Source organism: Oryzias latipes, chromosome 18 (genome assembly GCF_053564925.1).
Source record: "Oryzias latipes strain Hd-rR chromosome 18, Olatipes_Hd-rR_3.1".
Lineage (NCBI taxonomy): Eukaryota > Metazoa > Chordata > Actinopteri > Beloniformes > Adrianichthyidae > Oryzias > Oryzias latipes.
In genome coordinates, this window is record NC_136254.1 from 898,369 (window position 1) to 915,000 (window position 16,632).

A 16,632-nucleotide genomic window follows, 5' to 3' on the forward strand; every position below is an offset into this window, starting at 1 on the left:
CTATCCAGTTCTGGGCCTGCAGACAGCTGTGGCTGCAGGGTTGAAGGACAAATGCCCCAGCTGTCAGTCACGCTGTGGGGGGACTCAGAGGACATCTGCTTATCAGATGCTGATGGAGTCCAGTCTGTCTTGTGTTGGCTTTTAGCAACAAACAGAAAATCACACTAGTCCTGATATTACTGGATGGAGAATGACTCCAGATGTGAAGCAGCTGCTGATAATGCTGGTTGCTGAACAAATCACGGCTGTTGCAAAAGCACCACCTAGTGGCAAAGCAGCTGAACAGCAGCGGGCCTCATCATTTATGATCCAAATAAAAAAACTGTTCTGTGTAAAACAGCGGTTGGTTTTCTTATTATTTATAGAAATGCTTAGTAGCTGTATTATAAGTATTATCAGTAGTACTAATACTATTATGACAACGTTTACTGATCCATTCTGTGTTATAAGCTGATATTCATCCTTCATTGAAGAAGAGTGATAAAGTTTTCCTCCACAAGTGTTTGCTTATACTTATAATATAAAATACTTTCTTCTAATGATTCCATCAAAGCCTGGCCGCAGCGTGATTTCCAGACAGCTCAGGGTTCACATGCTGCAGGAGGGAGGCTTTTATTCTGAAAATCTAGAAGCGAGCTCTCGGTTGCGGACATTGAGAAAGGGAACCTTTATTTATTCATTTATTTTACATTGAATTATAAGGTTGACAACAACAAAAGCACAAAAAATATACAAAAAAATGGGAGTAAATGTGAGTTAAATTGTGTAACTGTGGAAATGTTAGTCAAAAAGAGGAAGTGACGTAATGTCTGCGCATGCGTGGACAGATCGGGTAGTGACAGCGGCATCGGTCAGCAAACAGCTGTAGTTACGTCCGGCTCTGCACTGACACGTAAGTTTGTGGGATCAGACCCGCGTCCAGCCGCAGACTCTGGACTCTTCCACTGGCGGAACTGCGGCGTTTGACCGGCAGGTTTGGGCGGGAATTGGAGCAGCGAGCTAAGCTAGCTAGCCTGCTGTCACGGTTCCCCGCTCATGATTAACTTAACCGGTTTAGGCTGACTCATCATCATGTTTCTGCTCTTTAACCCGAGGCTCTCGCAGATGTTCTGGTTCTGGGTTTGAACGCAGAAGTTTGCTCACAGCTGAAGTCGTGACATTTGGGTTCGGGCCATTTCTGTCATTTGTTGCATTTTATATGCATTTATTTGACATTTTAGTACTAGTTGTAGAATTATAGTAATGTACAAATCTGACCGTGATTTGGTCTTTTATCCGTTTGTGGATCAGAGTCTGATGCACATCAGTGGGATTCTTACTAGTGACCAAAGTCTGCAGCCGTTCAGGAAGTGCAGCCAAATCCTCAGAAGGTGAACTTTGACACAGATGTTGGCCTCTTTCAAAGAACTCTGTTGTAAGCAGAGACGTGGGGATTAGTCAGGCTGCAGATATTCAGATAAGAACAGTGAAATGTGGGTCAGAGTTCAGCGTCACAGAGGGAAGGCGGGTCTTTCTGGACCCTGGAGGCGGGTCTTTCTGGACCCTGGAGGCTTTCTGACTCTGTGCTGGTTTGGTCAGCAGGTTCAGTGCAGGTTCAAGGCTTCTAACCAACATTCCTGTCTTTAGGTTTCCACAGAAACTAAAGATAACAGCGAATATGAAGAACCCTTTCCAACATTTGGTGGAATCTCTCAGCCCCACTGACCCACAGCAGCAGTTTTTCAACCTGTCGAAGCTGACAGACCCCAGATACGGTAACGTCTGCCATCTGAGCGTCACACTCCTGGTCAGCATGTGGTCTCAGCAGCGTTTTCCCGGTTCTGTGCCCCTCAGACCGCCTGCCGTTCTCCATCCGCGTGCTGCTGGAGTCCGCCGTCAGGAACTGCGACGGGTTTCTGGTGAAGCGCTCGGACGTGGAGAACATCCTGAACTGGAAGCAGACGCAGACTCAGACTGTGGAGGTTCCCTTCAGACCGGCCCGGGTCATCCTTCAAGACTTCACGTACGTTTGTCCCCCCCCCCCCGTCCGTGCATGTTCCTCGCTCTCTAGCCCCCCTGAGGAGGTTCCCTCCAGTCCCTCTTTTCGGGTTTTCCTGTTCTGTGTCTCATGGAAAGAAATCCCAGAATGGGAGGAAACTCGGTTTAATTCGTCTTAAAGCAGGCGTTAAATCCCTGCAGAGATCTGCAGGTACAGGTGTGTCCCAGGTGTCCGCTCTGACCGGCCGTGTGTCTGAACGCTCCTCCCTGCAGCGGCGTTCCCGCCGTGGTGGACTTCGCCGCCATGCGCGACGCAGTCATGAAGCTGGGCGGCGATCCAGAAAGGATCAACCCCGTTTGCCCCGCAGACCTCGTCATCGATCATTCCATCCAAGTGGACTTCAACAGGAAGTGAGAGCGGACGCACCATCTGGCGCCCCGCCCAGCGAGGCGGCGTCAGTCAGCAGATCTTCTCTTTTCATCCGTCTTTAGGTCCGACAGCCTTCAGAAGAACCAGGACTTGGAGTTTGACCGCAACAAAGAGAGATTCCAGTTTTTGAAAGTAGGACTTTGCACGGTGTGAGCGGTGTCCAGAATGTTCCTTCACCCCCCCTCCCCTCCTCTGTCCTCTGCAGTGGGGCTCCAAAGCCTTCAAGAACATGCGGATCATCCCTCCTGGTTCTGGAATCGTTCACCAGGTCAACCTGGAGTATTTGGCTCGGGTGGTGTTCCACCACGACGGCTTCCTGTACCCCGACAGTCTGGTGGGCACCGACTCCCACACCACCATGATTGATGGCCTGGGTGTTCTCGGCTGGGGTAGGGCTCAGGCGTTTCACGTACTTCCTGTTGGCTCCTGGGGCCGCAGAACCGCGTGGTGTCAGCAGGACGCCGCTCTCAAAACCCCCTCTATGGCTTTACTCTTTCAAGCTGCCTATGAATTCCATTTTCAGGAGAAAACCAGGAAGTTTGACACAAATGAAGCTAAAGTTTGTCTAGATTCAGAGGCATTTCTGCCATCAGATCCAAAACTTTATCCAAAGCTTAGAAAAGTCCAAAACACGTCTCACAATCACAGTTTCCATTAAATCCATTAAATTGTGTGAATAAACACAAAACAAATCAACGCTATAAGTCATCCAGAAACACGGATGAGACCAATAAATGATTGACAGCAGATAAATCCACGTTTCTGCCACAGCGCTAACGTCATCATCATCTGTCAAAGGAGACGTCGCCGTCTTCTTCAGACCGTGAAGCGGCGAGCTCCGTACATGTGGGAGGGGCTACGGATGAAGCTGTTTTTGGTAAATGGTGGTTGGTGATTTTCCAGAGGAGCTGTGGATCCAACAATTGAGACGCTGTGGGACGTCTGGTGGCGCCCGCTGTGCAGCGCCAAGGCCGCCAGTTCCTACCAAGGAGTGCATCAGTTGTTGGTCACATGACTCATTTGATTCCAAAAGAGTTTCCATTGCAGTTTTGTCAAATATGTCCATCATGATGCGCGTCTAAAACCTCCTCCTCCAAGAACAAACACCATCTTTTTAAATCAATATGAGATTTTTATGAACTTCATAATTTCAAACAACAACTTTAGCTGTGATGATGAAACTGCGTGGATGACTCAGCTGTTGTTCAGGAAATCAGGGTTCAATTCCCTGTGAGCTTCATCCAGGGGGGGTCCTTGAGTCTAAGTCTGGGTCTCTCCAGCCCAGTTAAGTACATAAAAATCCCCAGTGGGAACCAGTGAAATCTGATTGGCTGTGGCGACCCTGACAGGAAGTCCCAGAAGTGTTTGTGTCTGGCAGACGGACCTTTTGGACTGATTGACGCGTTGAGTCCTCGTCCTCGTCCTGAACTAGCAGGATGTAACTCTCCTCTGCCTGCAGGCGTCGGTGGGATTGAGGCAGAGGCCGTCATGCTGGGACAGCCAATCAGCATGGTTCTCCCAGAGGTGGTGGGGTACAAGCTGCACGGCGTCCCGGACAAGTTCATCACCTCCACTGACATCGTCCTCACGGTCACCAAGGTAGTCGCAGCGCTGTGCAGCGCCGTCCGTCCGTCCGTCCGTCCGTCCTCCCCCAGCCTCTCTGATGATGCAGCCTCTGTCCTGCAGCACCTTCGACAGGTGGGCGTGGTGGGGAAGTTTGTGGAGTTCTTCGGCCCCGGCGTCGCCCAGCTGTCCATCGCTGACCGAGCCACCATCGCCAACATGTGTCCAGAGTACGGCGCCACGGCGGCGTTCTTCCCCGTGGACGCCGTCAGCGTTCAGTACCTGGAGCAGACGGGTGAGCTGAGCTTCTGCAGCTTTTTGACGCAGAGTTTTAGACTTTTCCCTCCATAGTTTCTTGTGTTTGGCCTCAGGGCGAGAGGCGCAGCAGCTGGCCTACATCACGGAGTACCTGAAGGCCGTGGCCATGTTCAGAGACTACGAGGATGCGGCCCAGGATCCAGACTTCACTCATGTGAGGCTACAACACAAACCTTTATGCTTCACCTGTAAGACGTGGCACAGCGCTCACATTTCCAGCACTGACCCTGAAGCTGACAAGACGGTATGCTGGGAACGTGCTAGAGGAGAGGGAAGATGTGAAACGTTCGGTTACGGCTGAAACATGAACAGGAATGCTTCTATCCAGCACTAGTCCAGGTTTATCCTTTTCAGTCGGCGCTGAAGTCTGGTTCCTGTTTCAGGTCATTTTTCTGCGTAGCCTTTGATACCAACAGACAAAAGATGGATGTAGATGTACTTCCTGTTGCCTGTCCATGGTCTGAGCGGGACTCTGTCCTCTCTCCTCTCAGGTGGTGGAGTTGGATCTCAGCACCGTGGTTCCGTGCTGCAGCGGTCCCAAACGGCCTCAGGACCGAATTCCCGTCTCCGAAATGAAGACAGACTTTGAGAGCTGCCTGGGAGCAAAGGTACACGTCCTCGCCGACCCCAAACTGCGTCCTCCCCCATGACCAGTGCTGAGGCGTTCATCCAGCCGTCTTCCTAAAGAACTCTGCTTCCATCTGCAGCAGGGATTCAAGGGTTTCCAGGTCGCTCCTGAACGCCACAGCGCCGCCGTCCCCTTCCACTTCAGCGGGAATGAATACACGCTGAGCCACGGCTCTGTGGTCATCGCCGCCATCACCAGCTGCACCAACACCAGCAACCCGTCCGTCATGCTGGGAGCAGGTGGCCACACTCGCTGACGATGGGGGGAAGTGCTCTGTGGTCATTGGGTTGAGCGTCCGACCTGTGATTTCAGGACTTCTGGCTAAGAAAGCCGTGGAACACGGACTGAGCGTGAAGCCGTACATCAAAACCAGTCTGTCGCCCGGCAGCGGCGTGGTGACCTACTACCTGAAGGAGAGCGGCGTCATGGACTACCTGTCCCAGCTGGGGTGCGGTGCTTTCAGGGACGAGGGTCTTCATGGTGAGCCAGCGGAGGAAGAAGCAGAATGAGGTGTTTATTAACCCAGAACTCTGTGCTGTTCCTGCTAGCTTTGAAGTGGTCGGCTACGGTTGCATGACGTGCATCGGCAACAGCGGGCCGCTGCCAGAAGCGGTGGTAGAGGCCATAACCCAGGTACCAACAGTCTGTCCCCGTCTCCCGTAGCTGGACCTTGGTTGCCTGTGAGGTGCTGATGCTGGTCTGTGCTTCAGGGGGACCTGGTGGCCGCCGGCATCCTGTCAGGGAACAGGAACTTTGAGGGCCGGGTCCATCCCAACACCAGGGCCAACTACCTGGCTTCTCCGCCGCTGGTCATCGCTTATGCGATTGCCGGCACCGTGAGGATCGACTTTGAGACGGAGCCCATCGGTGAGGGGGCCGGTCCAAACCCGCGTCGCAGTCCCGGCTCCAGGGTTTAGCGCTGTGAGCGTGCACTGCCATGGCGGTCATGCATCGTTTCATTTTCCACAGCCACCAACTGTGACGGTAAAGACGTCTACCTGAGGGACATCTGGCCCACGCGGGAGGAGATCCAGGCCGTGGAAAAAGAGTTTGTCATTCCGTCCATGTTCAGAGAAGTCTACCAGAAGATCGAGGTAACCGCTGGCAGCTTCTAACAGAGACGAGTTGATGAGGATCATGGATCTGCATGTTTGTGTTTGCAGAAAGTGAACGAACGCTGGAACGCTCTGGAGGCTCCCTCTGACAAGCTGTACACCTGGGATCCCAAGTCCACTTACATCAAGTCTCCACCGTTCTTTGAGGGTTTGGTAAAGATGTTTCTAAAACTTCTCATGTTCTCCCAGAAAGATATTTTTGAAAATCTGCATCACATGTGGCGATGAGGAAGCTGAATAAAACAGCAGGAAGCCAGTGTGTGCTGATGGTGATGATGGTGATGATGGTGATGATGGTGCTGATGGTGACGATGGTGATGATGGTGCTGATGGTGATGATGGTGCTGATGGTGACGATGGTGACGATGGTGATGATGGTGATGATGGTGACGATGGTGATGATGGTGATGATGGTGCTGATGGTGATGGTGATGATGGTGATGATGGTGACGATGGTGATGATGGTGATGATGGTGCTGATGGTGATGGTGGTGATGGTGATGATGGTGCTGATGGTGCTGATGGTGCTGATGGTGATGGTGATGATGGTGACGATGGTGCAGATGGTGATGATGGTGCTGATGGTGATGATGGTGCAGATGGTGTAGATGGTCATGATGGTGACGATGGTGCTGATGGTGATGATGGTGACGATGGTGCTGATGGTGCTGATGGTGACGATGGTGATGATGGTGATGATGTTGATGATGGTGATGATGGTGACGATGGTGATGATGGTGATGATGGTGACGATGGTGATGATGGTGATGATGGTGCTGATGGTGATGATGGTGCAGATGGTGCAGATGGTGTAGATGGTCATGATGGTGACGATGGTGCTGATGGTGATGATGGTGACGATGGTGCTGATGGTGATGATGGTGATGATGGTGATGATGGTGCTGATGGTGACGATGGTGACGATGGTGCTGATGGTGCTGATGGTGACGATGGTGATGATGGTGATGATGGTGATGATGGTGATGATGGTGCTGATGGTGACGATGGTGACGATGGTGCTGATGGTGCTGATGGTGATGATGGTGCTGATGGTGACGATGGTGACGATGGTGACGATGGTGACGATGGTGCTGATGGTGACGATGGTGACGATGGTGCTGATGGTGATGATGGTGACGATGGTGATGATGGTGCTGATGGTGACGATGGTGCTGATGGTGCTGATGGTGACGATGGTGATGATGGTGATGATGTTGATGATGGTGATGATGGTGCTGATGGTGCTGATGGTGATGATGGTGCTGATGGTGATGATGGTGATGATGGTGATGATGGTGCTGATGGTGCTGATGGTGCTGATGGTGCTGATGGTGCTGATGGTGATGATGGTGATGATGGTGACGATGGTGACGATGTTGATGATGTTGATGATGGTGATGATGGTGATGATGGTGCTGATGGTGATGATGGTGATGATGGTGATGATGGTGATGATGGTGTTGCTACCACATTACAACCACAACTCCTCCCATCAGACCCTGAAGCTGCAGCCCCCCCGCTCCATAAAGGATGCGTACGTGCTGCTCAACCTGGGAGACTCGGTCACCACCGATCACATCTCTCCTGCCGGAAACATCGCCAGGAACAGTTCGGCAGCTCGTTACCTGGCAGACCGAGGGTAAATGTGCCGTCTCTTTCTGTGCACACACTTGTGTGAGTCCTGCGGCGCTAAAGAACAGAATTAGAATTCCTGCTATTCTTCTTCTTTTCTTCTCCTCTGTTTCTCCAGTTTGACTCCTCGAGACTACAACTCGTACGGCTCGCGGCGAGGAAACGACGCCGTCATGGCCAGAGGGACGTTCGCAAACATCCGCCTCTTCAACAAGTTCCTGGGCAAGCAGGCGCCGCAGACCGTCCACCTGCCGAGCGGAGAAACGGTCAGACTGCTGCCGCCGCTCTCTCTCTTTGTCCCGTCGCTCGCCGTCTCTTTGCTTTTTACCTTTCTGTGGAATCAGCCGTCTAAAAACATACGTGTTCGATGCTGGACTGGTCAGGCTTACGTTACTGGTGGCGGAGGGCCGTGTCGCACAGCCACTACGCACGTTTTCCACGTATGAATGTCGGTCTTCCGTGATCTGTGTGTGATCTACGTCATCCGTACGTGTTTTTTGTGTTCATCAATGTGCTCAGATGAATGTTGAGGGTTTCAGCTTTTTACAGGATGAAAACCACTGATGTGTAACTTTTAGATCATGTATACGGCGCACAGATCACGTTCAGATGACATCATTGATGCATGAATCACTGATGAATTACAGATAAACATCACAATAATCACACGCTTCATGTTCTACGTTGGTTTACGTGTTCTTAGCGTGTTTATTCCTACTTTACCATGGTCTGAGTGAATACTTGATTCTGATTGGCTGCTGGGTGTGCATTAAAAAGTGTTAACCGCACGCCCCAAAAACATGTTCCGGTCACATAGCTTAAATGTTCTGAATCACGGCGCCGGCTTCTTTCAAACAAACGTTAGCTTCATCATCTGGACAAAAACAAGCGGTTGAACACATCGTGATCATCAGCATAGATATCGTTTTCCTTTGCCGCTGCACTCGAGGTCGGCGCCGGCTGAGCCGGTAATGTGACAACGCGCCGCACCACCTACCAAATAGACCGCTTTTTGTGAAAAAAATGAATCCAAACTGAAAAAATAACTAGGATAAAGGACTAAAACTGGATTAAATATTTATTTCTTTTATTAGTGACCGTGGTATAAACGGGGTACTGGCCTTTAAAGTGTGCATTATCAGAAAGTAACGCACCGACGGTTAATTCTGCGAAGTGCATTAACTTCTGCATTAATTACTTCTTCTGTGGTTTTAACGTGGTTCATTCCTGATACATCTGTGAACATAAAGACCCCCGTATGTCACTTTTTCCAGGTATGACCAGTTCTCCAAATGTACGTGGTGTCTGTGGGACTCGACCTTTGTCCTCATGCTGATGTCAGCAGAGTGCTGTGTCTCTCATTCTAACTTTCTCTCTTCAGCCGCTCCGTGTAAAGTCCACTTCCTCTGTTTCTGCAGCTGGACGTGTTCGATGCTGCAGAGAGGTACCGGCAGTCCGGTGAGCCGCTGCTGGTTCTGGCGGGGAAAGAGTACGGCTCCGGGAGCTCCAGAGACTGGGCGGCCAAAGGCCCGTTCCTGCTGGTGAGAAGACGTTCTGTGGGAGATGTCGCTCAGACTCTACCGGCAGAGTTTCACGGGTTTTCTCTGACTCTCTGCCAGGGCATCAAGGCGGTTCTGGCTGAGAGCTATGAGAGGATCCACCGCAGCAACCTGGTGGGGATGGGAGTCATCCCCCTGGAGTATCTGCCAGGAGACTCAGCGGACAGCCTGGGCCTGACGGGCCGGGAGCGCTACAGCATCAGCATCCCAGAGCCGCTCACGCCCAGGATGCTGGCGGATGTGAAGGTGGGTTTGGCGGTCTCACGGGTGCTAATGTGAAGAGGCGGTCTCACCAGCTTCTCCTGCCCTCACAGCTGGACTCTGGGAAAACCTTCCAAGTGCGAATGAGGTTTGACACCGACGTGGAGCTGACCTACTTCCACCACGGAGGAATCCTCAACTACATGATCCGCAAGATGTCAGCAAACTAAAGCCGGCTTTCTGACGGAAACAGCTGACAGAACCACGGCCCAGAAGATTGAATCATTTTCCATAACCGCTGCAAACATAGGAAACGGTCTCTGAGCGGCAACACAGATGACCGTCTGTCCAGATCAGAACTACAACTGAAGAAGGTTTAGTTGTATAACTGAATCCTTTTCATGAGGTTAAACAGGAAGTCCTCGTCTCACCTGCAGGTGGGAGGAATGTCCTTCCTGATGCAGGTAAACGCCGCGTCCCACAGCCTCTACGTACGTTTGGATGTAAACTGGTCAGACGTGAATCATAAGTGAGAAAGTTGTGGTCTTTAGGTGAAATGTTCACAGATGTATCAGGAATGAACCACGTTAAAACCACAGAAGAAGTAGGAATAAACACGCTAAGAACACGTAAACCAACGTAGAACATGAAGCGTGTGATTATTGTGATGTTTATCTGTAATTCATCAGTGATTCATGCATCAATGATGTCATCTGAACGTGATCTGTGCGCCGTATACGTGATCTAAAAGTTACACATCAGTGGTTCATGCATGAAAAGTCTGTTAGACAAACGTGGAACGCTCCTGGAAAGACACACATTTCTGGAGGAATCTCACAAAAATGACATAGATCACGCATGGATCACGGATGACCAACATTTCATACGTGGAACACGTGCGTAGTGGCTGTGAGACACGACCTTTAGGGTGACCTTGTCAGTCTGTTTCTCTGTCAACACTTCAGTTCCAGGACATTGCCTCATGGCTGACGGGGGACCAGCAGCAGGCGGACCACCTGAACTCTGGTGTCCATGGAGTTGAATGGACCTCTGAAAGTGCACTTCTCATTCCAGTGGGCTGTTCCACGCCCCCCAGTACCCCCCCAGTACCCCCCCAGTACCTCTGACTGTCATGTTGATGCCTGGACCAACTTATAAAGCTGTTTTTTGTCTTACTGCAGCCAGAAAACGTAACAAAAGCTGATCTGCTGTGGGGTCCAATTAGACTCGGTTTAGAATAAAGGAAAAACCAGATTATACCTTTGAAACATGTATTGTAAACTTACAAGAAATATTAATAACTTGAAAAAAAAATGTACATTTAAAACTTGAATAAAAATAAAACTGTGACCAAATAATAAAAAAATGAACATTTTTTTTTCTACTTGTTTCATCATTTCTCCCTCTTTGCTTTCAGCTTTCAAGTTTTCACCCCTGAACTCATCCTATTACTCCGTGGGGGCGGGGCTTTGAGCTCATTTACTTACTTACTTCCACTTTCGGCTTCTCCCATCAGGGGTCGCCACAGCGAACAAGTCGCATGGTAAATTTGGCAATGTTTTACGCCGGATGCCCTTCCTGACGCAACCTTCTCAAACCGGACTTGGAACCGGCAGAGGTAGAGAAGGGAACAGGGAGCAGCCCGGAGTCGAACCCTGGTTTCACGGACGGAAGGCGCTGCAAGCCAGCACGAGCTAAACTGTATAGCTCATTGTATAGCCCAAAATCACCTCAACAGTCGTCTCGATGGGCTTTGTGCAGATAAATGTAGTGTAAAACATCAAATCAAAGGATCATGAACACAATTCAATAAAGATCGTCGGTTGGCTTTGGGTACAGACGTGGATTGGTTGTAGTGCAGGCAGGATCTGGAGGTCCCTTGAAAATGTTCGTGTGGTTGCAGTGAGATCAGATCATGCCTTTAAGTGTGTGTGGTGCTGGAGTCATGTCAGGTCAAAGATGGGTTAAAATGCAGACAGGAAACACATTAAGTTAAATAATCTCTGAATACTAACTAGTCTGATAATAATCCAGTCCACAGAGGAATGTTTTCAGTCTAGCTTTGAATGTAGAAACTGAGTCGGCCTCTCTTATATGAGCTGGGAGTTTATTCCATAAGACAGGGGCTTGGTGGCTAAACGCTCTACCTCCAACCGTACTTTTACCAATTCTAGGAACCACAAGCAGTCCTGCATTTAGTGAGTGAAGTGTTCTGATTGGATGGTAAGGGACTATGAGGTCCTTAATATAGGACGGGGCCATTCCATGTAAGGCCTTATAGGTTAACAGGAGGATCTTGAACTTGATTCTGGAATCAACTGGGATCCAGTGAAGTGAAACTAACAGAGGAGTGATGTGATCTCTTCTGCTAGTTCCTGCTAACAATCTAGCTGCTGCATTCTGAACAAGCTGGAGACTTCTTAAGGAACTCTTAGGACACGCTGCTAACAAGGAGTTACAGTAATCCAGCCTCGACGGAACAAATGCATGGATGAGTTTTTCAGCATCACTCTTAGAAAGTAGATTTCTGATCTTAGCAATATTCCGCAGGTGGAAAAAACAGGTTTTTCATTTTCTACACTTTTTTTTCTCGTTTAAATTCTCAAAGTTCAAACCTTCATGGAAAAAGAGTTCAGTATTAGAACAAAAACAAGAATCTAATCACGATGAAGATTTGCGTTACGTTGGCTAGCTGCACGTGCAGAAGAGATTGATTGACAAGCTCAAAAAGCACAAAGTCGCGCTGAAAATAATCAACCAATGAGGGAGAGCGGGAAAAGTTCAATGACTACGTCAAAGTGGAGGGGCACAGGCCGCGACATAAAAGAACGCCGTTCTGAAGGAGAACACCATGAGCTCTTTGGGAAACATGGGAAATCATGAGCTCAAAGCCCCGCCCCCACATATAAATAAGAACAATGAGATCAAAGCCCCGCCCCCGCGTATAAATAGGATCTGCTCAGCAGCGAAAACTGAGAACGGAAAGTATGGAGCCCGTGTCCTGACATCAAAAAATTAAAATATATCTTGTTTCCACAGATTAATATCTCGTTCGGACGAAATACTATTCCATTCCCACAAGATACTTACCCAACATGCTTTTCGTGATGCATCTTGGGGTATTGGCCACAGTCATGTTTGCAATGCTAGGAGCTAAAAGCTAAGTCCGGTAGGCGAAGCAGCTAGCTAAATCTTATGATATTTTTCTGATTTTCATCGAGACAATAATAGATCGACCATTCTTGCTTTTATTTTTACCCCTTTTGAAAGCTCACAGAGACACGGAAGTAGCGGCAGAAAGCGGCTTTTGCAGCAAGATGACGGACAGCGTACCAGGATGATCCTGTGAGTGAACGTGAATACCGATGGATGCTTTTGTGCTTTTTAAAATAAATAAATCTGTTCACCATGGCAGTGCAGAAAGACAGCACATAGTGCACCGCAGCATAAACAGCCACGGTATTTTACACCTGACTGTTCTTTTCTTTCTTCTTAAATCTTTTTTTTCATAAATGGGGCAAATACTTATGTTATTATATTAGTTTAAGTTAATGGACACGTCCCCCTTATATATATATACACATTTTCTTTTCTTTTCATAGACCATATTAAAGTTCATTTTATGTTCAGGCAAGCTGATCCATCTTGATTATGTTTTTATATCTGGAAGTGCAGCCAGAGTACGGTATTTCTGTTGGACATAAGTCACAGGAGGAAGGTTTGGGGAGCTCCGCTTCTTCCTACTAACGTTAATGTGGGTGTTATTGAGAAAGTGGCAGAGAGTTATGTATCACGTGAGCCCTACAAAGGAGCTGGAGTTGCAGCAGTTGCAAGATTTTTGTTTCTCTTTCACGTTTTGAGATTTTTTTTCCTTTCTTTTTCTTTTCACCTCATCACCAGCAAACCTAATGTGTATATTTGGTTTTATAACTTGAATGAACAGGGTCATACCTAAGATGAACACACACAAAAAAAAATGTCAGGAGTAAATTCCATTAAATTCTGCTTGTTCAATGTAAAAGGCATTCATCATCCTATTAAGCGCAAAAAGATCTTGAGCTCCCTAAAAAAAAGAAAAAGTTCAGATAGCTTTCCTGCAGGAAACACATTTAGTGGACAAGGAACATATGAAGCTGAAGAGGGATTGGGTAGGCCAAGCACATTACTCCTCCTTCTCCTCCAACAGCAGGGGAGTCGCTGTTCTGATACATAAATCTGTTCCCTTTGTACTGGAGACCTGTAAGAAAGATCCAGAGGGCAGATATATATCGCTACATGGAACCATTCAGGATGTACATTTAACCATGATGAACATATATGCACCAAGTCCACCACTGTCTTCTTTTTGGACAAAAATTGCATCAGAACTTGCAGAATATAAATGTGGTCTGACACTGTTGGGGGGAGATTTTAACTGCGTTTTAGACAACAATCTAGACAGATCACCAATACCCACTGACGGGCGATGCAACTTGGGGGCCACACTGGCCAAAATGTTGGAAGAGCTTAATTTGGTGGATGCATGGAAGTCCATTAATCCTTCTTCCAAAGATTTCACATTCTATTCCAATCCACACAATTCATATTCTCGGATTGATCTTTTCTTCTTACCACCTGAGTCTTTGGGACACGTAAATACATGTGAAATAGGTTCTATTAACTTAAGCGACCACGCCCCAGTCTATTTAGACTTGAACATAAAAGAAACCACACCCACAACAACGAGGTGGCGTTTTCCATCACATATTATCATTGACAAAGACTACAAGAAAAGGATGGAAGAAGAGTTAAAATTATATTTTGATGAAAACGATAATAGTGACACCAATCCTGAATTTTTATGGGAGGCAGCAAAGGCTTATATCCGTGGATCCACCATTTCATATATAGCAAATAGAAAGAAAAAATTGTTGCTGGAACAAAATCAGCTGGAAAAAGACTTAAAGGCAGCAGAGATGGCACACAAATCTAACCCTACAAAAAATAATTTGATTAAAGCACAAGCAGTTAGAGCAGCTCTGAACTCTGTCCTCAACGAGAAAGCCTCTAGATCACTGTTTTCTCCAAAACAGCGTTTATATGAATACGGCAACAAACCTAGTAAATATTTAGCACGTATACTTAATCAGAAAGACACTCAAAACACCATTGGGGCAATCAGAGACTCTAAAGGAACAAGACACTATGACAGACACAGTATTAGCTCTGTTTTTGTCTCCTTTTACAAGTCCCTGTACAAATCAGAGAACGTAAGCACTAAGGAAGACATGGATAGATACTTTTCACAAATTAAACGGCCAACATTATCAGAAGAGCAACAGGAGATCCTAGGAAGACCTATTGAAGAAAAAGAAATTTTTAAGGCCATCTCACTGATGCACAGTGGAAAATCTCCTGGTCCAGATGGATTCCCTGTGGAATGGTTCAAAGCTTTTAAGGACAGGATTGTTCCCTATCTGCTCAGAACATATAATTACAGCTTCAACACAGCCCATCGCTTGCCAGAAACAATGACACAGGCAAATATCTGTCTGATCTTAAAGAAGGGAAAAGATGCTGAAGACCCAGCCTCTTATAGACCAATCTCCCGTATCAATGTAGATGTCAAAATTTTAGCAAAAATATTAAGCTTAAGACTTGAATCCTTCATAACTCTCTTAATCAATCCTGATCAAACAGGGTTTATAAAAGGAAGAAATTCATTTCATGATATCCGCAGACTTCTGAACATTATACAGCAAGCTCAAGATAAAAAAAATGAAGGGCTTACTTGTGTCTTTGGACTCTCTGAAAGCATTCGACAGAGTTGAATGGTCATATCTGTTTCAGACCATGGAAATGTTTAAATTGGGCGCCAATTTTGTGGACTGGGTGAAGCTGTTGTATTCTTCACCTAAAGCAGCTGTTATTACCAATTCTCACTGTTCTAACTACTTCTCCTTAGAACGTGGAACACGGCAGGGATGTCCCCTGAGCCCCCTCTTGTTTGCGCTGGCTATCGAACCTTTTGCAGAGCTCATCAGAACTTCTTTGAGTATAAAGGGATTCCTCATCGATGGTACAGAACATAAAATCTCATTATATGCAGATGATGTCTTACTGTATCTAGTCGAAACAGACAGCACCATCCCACACTTACTCAACCTCTTGAAACAATTTGGCCATATCTCATGTTTTAAAGTAAACTTATCGAAGTCAGAAGCTATGCCTATTGGCACCATGACTGGATCTGCTCCCCCAACGGGGTTTCCCTTCCAATGGTCCCCGAAAATAATAACATATCTCGGAATACAAGTGAGCCCCTCTCTTAATAAATTGCTCAAATTGAATCTAAAACCAACAATTAAACGTATTAGGGAGGACTTAGAACGGTGGAAAAGCCTACCCGTTTCCTGGCTTGGAAGAATAAGTGTGCTGAAAATGAATATACTCCCTAGACTCATGTATCCACTACAGATGCTGCCAACCTCAATTCCAAATAGCTGGATCTCGGATTTGGATAAAATATTTACACATTATCTTTGGCAGGGGAAGAAAGTAAGAATGAAACTAAGCAAATTACATAGAAGTAAAGATCAAGCGGGTCTAGCTGTCCCAAATATCCGTTTCTACTACTGGGCTGCGCAAATGCGATATATACATGAATGTGTGAACCCAACTGTCTCAAATTCATGGATTGATATGGAATCTAGCAATTGTGGAATTGTAACATTAAAGTATTGTCCCTTTATATGTTACAATAAGGTTAAATTAGAAGTACAAAACAACTTTATTGTCTCCAACACTTTGAATACATGGTACAAAATGTTACTTTTCTTTAAACTAAAAAAACACTTTTCTGTATTAGCCCCCAAATTTAGGAACCCAGATTTCATCCCATCATGTCAAGACATTGGCTTCAAACTCTGGCATGAAAAGGGCTTAGACCAGCTTGCCAAACTCTATGGTGGGAATGCATTGGAATCCTTCGAAGCCTTAAAGAATAAATATTCTCTGCCCCAGTCCCACTTCTTTCGGTACTTGCAGATCAGACATTACATACCCAAACCAAAACATCCCCCCAAACTCACATTTTTAGAGCGCATTCTTACACAACCCCAACCTACAAGATTTATCTCCCACATTTACAGAAACTTTTCTTCGAACATTACACATTCTACAGATTACCTCAAAAGACAGTGGCAGACTGACTTAGGAGAAGAAATAAGT

The 16,632-nt window shown here is 47.1% G+C and overlaps 1 protein-coding gene and 1 long non-coding RNA gene across 4 annotated transcripts in view; both read left to right on the forward strand.

The window, feature by feature from the left end:
• Positions 1 to 779: 779 nt before the first annotated feature.
• aco1 (aconitase 1, soluble) lies at positions 780 to 10,789 on the forward strand. Of its 3 annotated transcripts, none has more exons than XM_004086764.5 (21): positions 780 to 892; positions 1,627 to 1,754; positions 1,834 to 2,002; positions 2,251 to 2,388; positions 2,470 to 2,539; positions 2,613 to 2,796; positions 3,867 to 4,006; positions 4,094 to 4,265; positions 4,342 to 4,442; positions 4,780 to 4,896; positions 4,996 to 5,155; positions 5,229 to 5,364; positions 5,465 to 5,549; positions 5,627 to 5,783; positions 5,886 to 6,010; positions 6,080 to 6,184; positions 7,528 to 7,670; positions 7,782 to 7,929; positions 9,082 to 9,204; positions 9,283 to 9,468; positions 9,537 to 10,789. In XM_004086764.5, the coding sequence occupies exons 2-21, from the start codon at positions 1,658 to 1,660 to the stop codon at positions 9,651 to 9,653; spliced, it is 2,673 nt and encodes an 890-aa protein (XP_004086812.1). In that variant the 5' UTR covers positions 780 to 892; positions 1,627 to 1,657; the 3' UTR covers positions 9,654 to 10,789. The 3 variants fall into 3 exon arrangements, with proteins under 3 accessions (XP_004086812.1, XP_078792692.1, XP_020557619.1); XM_078936566.1 differs by having other exon boundaries at positions 888 to 1,164; XM_020701960.3 differs by lacking the exon at positions 780 to 892 and adding an exon at positions 1,195 to 1,370.
• A 1,667-nt stretch (positions 10,790 to 12,456) lies between these two features.
• The window catches only part of LOC144987267 (uncharacterized), an 8,717-nt gene continuing 4,541 nt past the window's right edge, over positions 12,457 to 16,632 (forward strand). Inside the window, exons 1-2 of the long non-coding RNA XR_013651144.1 lie at positions 12,457 to 12,592; positions 12,694 to 12,768. This is a non-coding gene — a long non-coding RNA (uncharacterized LOC144987267). The remainder of the gene's footprint in view (positions 12,593 to 12,693; positions 12,769 to 16,632) is intronic.